At 39.9% G+C, this 9,098-nt stretch overlaps 1 protein-coding gene across 1 annotated transcript in view; it reads left to right on the top strand.

The window, feature by feature from the left end:
* KMT2C (lysine methyltransferase 2C) overlaps positions 1 to 9,098 on the top strand; it is a 298,335-nt gene that overhangs the window by 220,464 nt on the left and 68,773 nt on the right. Inside the window, exons 24-25 of the mRNA XM_007469801.1 lie at positions 5,479 to 5,607; positions 7,018 to 7,137. Of these exons, the coding sequence (XP_007469863.1) occupies positions 5,479 to 5,607; positions 7,018 to 7,137 (249 nt within the window). The remainder of the gene's footprint in view (positions 1 to 5,478; positions 5,608 to 7,017; positions 7,138 to 9,098) is intronic.

Genomic DNA, 9,098 nt, shown 5'->3' on the forward strand with positions numbered 1-9,098 from the left:
AAATGGAATGGGAGGTGGTTGGAGGTATCTGATGAGAACAGTGGCGAAATCTTACTTGTATTTTAAAAGGAACACTGCTGTGATGTAAACAGACTTTTAAGCCCAAGAGTTGTAGCAAGCAGTTCAGGCAGGAGCCTCTTGCAGCCGTCCAGGTGAGAGATGATGGTGGCTTAGAATGGGTCTGTGTGTGCTCCTCTTTATCAACTAATCCTCACGTTTCTTTTGCAGTAGTGTGTTTTTGGGTCTGTGTGGTTGGAGAAAAGCTTTCTGACGCTTATGTATAACTCATTTTCAAGTACTATTGAACAGCAGTTCATTTTGAAGTTTGAAGTGATTTGAGGCTTGTGAAGAAGTAGCCTGTGTATCTGGGAGGAATTGACTTGATTTTACCATCAGCCAAAGTACAGTGATGAATTACGGTTTCTCAGGGTATCAGAAAATGCCTGAAGAATGGTTCCATAGTCCCTTAAATCTGAGAAATGCTGCATTTCACAAAATTTGAAAGGTTTCTTGGTAGTACACACTAATTCCCAAAGTATGAAATTATAGAGGGGAGAAACGTTTGTTGATGTTTGTTTAAAAACAAAACGTCAATAGAAAGACCCGAGAAGGTTTTCCCTATGACCACCGTTCTGTAAAACAACACCGTGAGAAATGGTAGGTACTTCCGCAGCTGTACAGTTTCCAAATTGAGGCTGCCAGCAGGGAGATCCCCATAGAAGTAATACTGTCCATCATATTATACACATGATACATACGTAATTTTAGATTCCACAGGGGTCAACAAAGTCCAAATGAACTTGTGATGCTCCTGAAATATTGCAGCAATACTCACCTTTTTGGGGGTTGTTTTTGTTCATTTTTAAACTCTTCTGATAAACGTTTCTTAAGGAAAATAAGTCATAAACAATCACCTTAGCATATCAGAAACAAACTTGTGCAATAAAAGCAGGCTCCTGGGGTCTGGATAGCCTGTTAGTGCAAAAAAAACCCAAATCTAAAGAAAATAAAACTGCCCTCTGTGTCTCAAGAGTGGGAGCGCAGGGGGTGGGGGGGAAAAAAGTGGGAACACAGGGACTTCCCAGGTGGTGCAGTGGTTCAGAATCCACCTGTCAGTTCAGGGGACATGGGTTTTATACCTCCTCCGGGAATATCCCACTTGTGGCGGAGCAAGTAGGCCCGTGCAACACACCTACTGAGCCTGCCCCCTAGAGCCTGTGAGCCACAACTGCTGCGCCTGCATGCCGAAGCTACTGAAGCCCGTGCACCTAGAGCCTTGCTCCACAACAAGAGAAGCCATCGCAACGAGAAGCCCGTGCTGCACAACAAGAGAAGCCGTCACAATGAGAAGCCCACACACCGCAACCAAGAGTAGCCCCCACTCGCTGCAGCTAGAGAAAGCCCGCGCGCAGCAACGAAGACCCAATGCCCACAAAAATAAATAAATTTATTTAAAAAAAAAAAAAGATGAGTGGGAGCACAGTGCTTCCCTCTCAGTTGCTGCCCCCCGAGGACCCTCACAGCACGGTGGGGACATCAGGAGGTGGGGAGTGAGACCGCACCCAGGCTGTGGCAGGCATGGTGTGGGGCAGATTAAGAGGAAGCAGCCGGGTGGGTCGGTTATCACCTCCTGCAATTTGTTAATGGTCATTTCCTCAACACTTTAAATTTTGTTTTTGGGCAAGTAATATATTCACATGTTTTTAAACTGCACAAGAATAAGGGTGTTTCTCTTTTCCCTGTCCTGCCAGTTCGCTTCTCCAGACGCAGCCATTCTTTGTTTCCTTCCAGAGGTGTTTTGTTCATGTACAAGCACATGGATATATATTTTGTGTTCCTTTTGTCTTACTGTTCTTGCTTTTATGTTATTCTTCATTTTTCATGGCCTCATTTTTCATATTCCTTTGTATGGATGTAAGTAACTCAGTTCCCAAACTGATAAGACCTTTAGGGGTTTTGTTTGTTTGTTTTTTCAGTCTTGTATTGTGTGTTTCCTGAGATTTCATGTATTCCTCCTTGTTTCTCTCCCTCACTTTTGGTGGGCATACCTTCTGTTGTTTCTTGAGAGAGAATGCATGGAAGGTAAATTTGAGAGGTTATGTACTTCTGAAAATGTACCCTCCCACCTGACTGACCTTTTCCAGGTTGGAATTCAGTTTTCCCTTCAGCCTTTTGAAGTCATTGATCCAGTGTCTTTTGGTTCCTGGTATATAGGGAACTTGATACTTTTTATATGATCCATGTTCTCTCTGGAAGCTCTTGGGATTTTAGGAAATTCTTTGTCTGCAGTGTTCTGAAATTTGGTGAAGATATGTCTGTTTCAGTCTGTTATGGATGTTTTTCCTTTCTTTTGTCAGGCACTGAGTGGTCCCTTTCGTCTGCCATCTCATACCCCTCAGCGTTAGGAAATGTTCTTGAAACCATTGATTCTCCCCCTCGGTGCCCCCTCTTCTTTTTCTTGACCCTGCTATGCAGATGTGAGACCCACTCAGCCCATCATTCTCCCTGTCTTTTCTCTCCTCCTTTCCAGCTCAGGTCTTTGCATTTTACTCTAAAGTAAATTTTTAATTTTATTTCTCTATCCCTCTACTGATTTTCACTTTTGTTTTGTTTTCAAATATCATGGATTAATTTCCAAGAGCTTTCTTTCCTTCCTTTGCGTGTTCCTTTTCATAGCATCCTGTTCTTGCCTCATGAATGTTTTATCTTACCTGTTGGAGGATTGAAAATTTTTTTCTAATGTTTTCTTTTTCCTGCCTAGTCTTTCAATTCCCAGTTGCATTTTGTGGTCTCAGGTCTCTATCTTTCATGTGATAGATAATCCTTGGTTGTCCGTGTGTGATTAAAAGTGAGGACTAAAAGTGGTGATTGGAAAAATAAATTAATAATTTTTTTAAAAAAATAAGGAATGAGTGATTAAAAATGATGAAAATCTTCGAGTTTGTGGGTGGTATTTGTTGACTAAGCTTTTGTGATCTGTGCTCACTATTTGGAAAATCCCCTAGTGTCAGTACCTTTAGACATTTCTCTTGGACTGGTCAGGTTTCCCAGAAGAATCTTCCTGTCTCCTGCTTGGACAGTAGAGGTTTAGCTGCTGGCTTTCTGGGAGTTTAGTGGGGAAAGGCCCCAGGGGAGAGAGGGTCAGCATTTAACATGCCTGTAGCACTTAATCCTGTTTTCAGTCCATGACCCCAGTGTTGAGTTTGAGTGTCTGAGTCCCAAATCCTGTGAGTGTGAATGGCAGCCTCACAGTGTGTGAGGTTGGGAAGGTCATAGGGATTATGGTTTCTGTAGTTAATATGAATATAAAACTCTCTTTGCTTGAGCTGCCTCCCACCCATTTCCAAAGGTACCTGGCTCTGCCAGTTCTTCAACCTTTTGAGGATTGTGATAAAGTTGGATTTTTTTCTTGGTTCCTTCCACTTTCAACTGAGAATTTGCATTTCCTGAGTCAGTTTTCATCTCTCTTTCTCCTTCCAAAATTGTGGCTTTTCTTCTTTCCTGTTTTTTCTGTCTTTGTTGGTTTATCTTTTAAAAATAGATTGCTTTACTGTACATAGGGTTTTGGGAGAGTGAAATTAGATACATGAATTTAGTCTACCATCTTAAACATAAATTCCCTCTCATATATTTCAGTGGGTTTATTTTAAGGTAAATAATTGCTACTTTGTTACCTTTGGTGTTTGCTAAGTTTCATAAATAAATAGATAAAATTTTCATGGTTTAATCTTAGCTGTAGAAAGCAGTTATCAGATTGTTATAGAATTGACCTTAAACACTGACCTAATATTATTGAAAACAAATACACTACTCATGGTATTACAGAAATATGCATAATACTTAGAATATTGAAGAAAAGTGTTAACAATTTATTGTTAAATGTATTTGATAACTTTTTTCCCCCTAAAGCACAGCGTAAAGCATATACAGCTTGAAAAGTTTTGATTGCCATGATTTTAAAACAGCATTCCTCTCTAGGAACTAGCTTTTGTATGCATTACTTAGTTTCATTGTTTACTTACATTTGGTGAAAAATTTGTTGAACACCTATTACGTACCGTGCTAAGGATGCAGCTGTTAATAAGAGTCTTAGATTAGGAGAATATAGTCTAGCAAGGAAACAGACATTAAAAGAACCAATTAAAATGAAGCATAATGTTAACGTACAGGAGCATGTATAACTGTGGGAATTCTCTAAGAAAGTGATGGTTATAAAATCCTGAGGGCTTCCCTGGTGGCACAGTGGTTAAGAATCCACCTGCCAATGCAGGGGACACGGGTTCGAGCCCTGGTCCGGGAAGATCCCACATGCCACGGAGCACCTAAGCCCGTGAGCCACAACTACTGAGCCCTTGCACCACAACTACTGAAGCCCGCGTGCCTAGAGCCCGTGCTCCACAAGAGAAGCCACTGCCATGAGAAGCCCGCGCACCACAACAAAGAGTAGACCCTACTCGCCACAGGTAGAGAAAGCCCGCATGCAGCAACAAAGACCCAACGAAGCCAAAAAAAAAAAAAAAAAAAAAATCCTGAAAGATGGGTAGGTGGAAGGTGGCAGAGGTGGGGAGGCAGTGGAGAGGGAGGGAGCTTGATGTGCTCAGGGAGCTGAGCGTAGCTTGCATAGTGGGAGTGAGATGAAGCTGGAGAGTTCACAGGACACTGTTATAATGGGCCTTACAATTTGGATTTCACTTTGAGGCCACTGGGAAGACATTAAAGGATTTTTAAGCAGAAAATCGATACTTTTCAATTGATAAATTGATATTTATAGAAACATCATTTAGGCTGCAGTTTAAAGAGCTGATTGGGGAGAAGAGGGTAACCATGGAGGCAAGGCAGAACGGGCGGGGAGGGAATGCAGTAAGTCACGATTGGACTCAGGTGGTAGTTGAGGGAAATAGGATGTCCTTGGGAGATACTGAGGAGTCCTGATTGAACGAGAAAAGAAATTAGGAATGGTCAAGGCTGTCTCCTAGGAATCTGGCTCCTGCACGGTATGTTTCCATGTCTTTTAATGATGATAGGTAAATCCTGGGCAAGGGAGAAGGTTCATCTTAAATTAGTAGTTCAATTTTGTATATAAAGTTTTCAGTAACTAGGTAATATCTAATTACAGATTAGTTGGAGCTCAAGAGAGCTGTAGGCTAGAGAGAGAGCCTTGGGGTCCTCGACCTGAAGACATAATTAAAAGCAAGGGAATGATAGGTTAAGTGCAGATTGATTTATAATTGTCTTTGGGAGCATTCTCTGTGTGTTTCCCCTTCCCTGATTCTTATGTTTCATTTCCTGAGAACACTGCACTAATTAGCATGAGTTCTGCAGCCCTTAGGGGGCCTTTTCTGTCTCTATACTTTCCCTGTCAACCGGGATGCATGATTAGAATGGCTCGGCAGCCACTTTGCTTTGTATTTCCGGTTACATAGGAATTGTGTATTTGATAGCTTTTTCAATTTCATCTGTACGTTTACTTTTTTCCAGAAGGAGAACTTATGGATTGTGATGGAAAATCAGAATCTAGTCCTGAACGGGAAGCTGTGGATGATGAAACTAAGGGAGTGGAAGGAACAGAGGGTGTCAAAAAGAGAAAAAGGAAACCATACAGACCAGGTATAGTGCCTGAGCTAGAGACATCTTAGTATAATCAAAACTTAGTTAATTTAAGAAAAATATAATATTGAGGGCTTCAAATATAATGAAATAATCAGGATGAAATATAACTTCTTAAGAACTCTCTAAGCTGAAACTTAGAGAGTTTTTTAGGCTGCGCCGTGTGGCCTGCGGATCTCGGTTCCCCGACCAGGGATCGAACCTGGGCCCTGCTGCATTGGGAGCACAGGGTCTTAACCACTGGACTGCTCGGGAAGTCCCCAGAACTTGTAGGCTTTTTTAGGCAGTTATTAATGTCTGTTTACCAGTGAATGAGGTAGTATGTTGAGTCAGTTCAATCTTTATTCTTCTGATTGCTTATATTTTATTGGTAAGAGTGATCTAAGTACCTTCTGATGTGTAAGGAAAAACTTTGTGTTTGTTTTCTGCTAGACCTTAAAAGGTAACCTTCCTTACAGATGAGCCACATTTATAACAAGGGCCTAGATTACCTTCGTCCAAATCACTGTATGAAAATGATTTCATTTCTTCGTAATTATGAGGCTTATAAGTGCACTTACTTTTTTAGACACTGCCAAATTCCTTCCAGGAACTTACAGTTAAATGTTGGGGTTTTTTTGTTTTTTCTTTTTCTGCCTTACATGGAAGTTATCCATGTAAGGGACCCATTTGAGGGGCCCATTAGGTCACAAAGTATATTGCTAGACACCTATCATATGACAGAAGCTGTTAGTGTTACTCTGTGTCAGGCACTATTCTCAGCACTTACATCTGTTTATTTAGTGCTTATCATATGTGTATAGGAGATACTATACATTATCCCTTTTTTTACCAGTGAGGTAACTGAAGCAATGAAAAGTTAAATAACCTGCCCAAAGTCTAGTAGTAACCGGAATCACACAGTTTGACTCTAGATTCCGTGCTTTTACTACAGAGCTCATGTCTAGAACTTTAGGAATAACTAGACACATTACCCCAGAAGTCATGTTGATTTTTGTTTGGATCATCTAGTTTAGTTTGTATCTTGTATCTGTTCTCCCTCAGCTAACATACAAATAATTTGAATGATGATCTATGAGTTACTAACATTAAGGAAACAAGCATAATTTACTATAATGTTTACCCTGACATCGTTTAGGAGAAGAAATACATGCAGTCTTCTGTACTTTAATGAATTTGTATTCCTATTTGGTTAGTAATGAGGTAACAATAACTTTGATCTCTTTTATTTGCTTATTTCCAAACTCTTGTATTTTGCATTAAAATGAGATTATTGATTTAAGTTAACCCATATTGAATTTGGGAAATGCCTCACTGTTTAAGACTAAGCAATTGCACCCTACTTACTGTGGAATTATGGGGAGAAATTAGTAGTTATTTACAAGATTACCTAATTTCTGTTTTGGATAGGTATTGGTGGATTTATGGTACGACAAAGAAGTCGAACTGGGCAAGGAAAAACCAAAAGATCTGTGATCAGAAAAGATTCCTCAGGCTCCATTTCTGAGCAGTTACCTAGCAGAGATGATGGTATGGTACTGATTTTGTTTGATTTTACCCTCTTATCTTGATATCCCCATTGAAAAGAACTATCCTAAATAATGTTACAATGACAACCTTATTGCTTCTTAGTGATGAAAGGATTTGAGTGCCTGTAAAGTTCATATCTGCAATATAGAAATAAGGTTTGATAAAATTATTTAAATCCTATCGATTATATTGCTTTGAGATTACTTAAGAAGGGACTGAGAATATGCAGGACTGAATAAGGCCTGAATCACATAGTTATGTCTGGTACTTTCTGGCCAACTCACAAAAGGCCTTTCTTTGCCTGCATTAGCTACTTGGCATAAAATTGGATACTTTTTAGACTATATAGTTGAAAGTGACAACGTATCCCAATAATTTATAACAAAGTTGTACAGTGTTTTAGAAATATATCTTCCAATTATTAGTCTGTCATTGTTACTTAGAGTTTCAAAGAAAGCTAAATCATTGCTTAAGTCATAGCTTAAGAATTGGTCCTAATGAAGACTTTGCAATCAGTATGGTCATGATCTGTACACTTTCTGTATTTTAAATATTTTATATAGAATCTGAAGAAAAAAGATGTTTTTATCATATTCTTTGAATAGAGTTCTTTTATTACTATGTGATAGGGTTTTGGCCTGTGAATGAATTTCAGAAAAATTGCTGCACATTTTTAAAAGGAAGCACCGTAATAGTTTCAAAGAAGTTTCTAATATGACTTAACATGGCTGTAATAAGCCCCAGTTAAGAAATGTGATATGTTCAATGAAACAATTTTTTTGTTTTCCATCTTTGTCTCTGCTTTGTCTTCTATATAATTTTATTTTTATCATTTAGTTCAGTATTTTTCATTTGTGTCATCCAATGTCATCCACTGAGTTTTTAATTTATTATGCAATTTTCCTTTTCTAAACTGCTTTTTTTGATATTTTAACACTTTGTAGCTTCTTTTTACAGCTTATTCCTCCCAGTTTTAGTTGATTTAGTATATAATATTTCTAAAACCTTTGCATAGCTGATTCTGCTCTGTATCTCCTGGCCCTGTCTCCTAGTGCCTCATTTCGTTGTGTTTATGGTGTGAGATAGATACATATACATTAAACAGCAACAAAATTTTTTTTAAACTGTGAGCTCATATTCTTTAGAACATTCTCTGAACTTCTTGAGGACTGAAGTGAAGATTGGTTACTTCAGAGAATATTTGTTGCCAGGAACATGAGGTGCTATTCCCCTAGGACTCCTTTAAGCTAAATTCTTAGCTTGAAGTTTTTTGGTCCACCTATGTTATATAAATTCAGATTTCTTACATATCAGGGCTGTACTGAGTTTATGAACTCTCAGGGAAGATTTTCATTGTTTTGCCTTTCTACCCAGCACCTTATTCAATGACAAGGTGACACGCAGTTTTCTTTGCTGTCAGGTTGGGGGGCGGTGGTGAGTGATGTGTGGAGGACCAGGGGAACGGGAGGATGTGTTTCTTGTTAAACCAGCCCTGGTGTGGAGTCCTTCAGGGTCCCCCCTTTATACCAGACAGCTTCTGGTTAATCTCTACACCTTGGGAAGAAGCTGTAGGCTTTGTCTTCTATTCCCCATTCCTCATAAGGCTCTGAAAACTGGAGTTCAGGGTCACTAGATTTTAGCAAAATTTCAGAGAGCTTTATTTAATTCTTTGCTTATTTCTGTGGTTCCTATTTTACCTTAATTTTTGGTCTTGGAGAATTCTTTATTTTCTGTTTCGATTACCGCTGTGTTTTTTTTTGTTTTTTTTTTGTTTTTTTTTTTTTGCGGTACGCGGGCCCCTCACTGCTGTGGCCTTTCCCGTTGCGGAGCACAGGCTCCGGACGCGCAGGCTGAGCTGCCATGCCTCACGGGCCCAGCCGCTCCCCGGCCTGTGGGATCTTCCCGGACCGGGGCACGAACTCGCGTCCCCTGCATCGGCAGGGCGGGGGGGGCCCCACGCC

This window comes from Lipotes vexillifer, unplaced genomic scaffold (assembly GCF_000442215.2).
Source record: "Lipotes vexillifer unplaced genomic scaffold, Lipotes_vexillifer_v1.1 scaffold472, whole genome shotgun sequence".
NCBI classification, from domain to species: domain Eukaryota; kingdom Metazoa; phylum Chordata; class Mammalia; order Artiodactyla; family Lipotidae; genus Lipotes; species Lipotes vexillifer.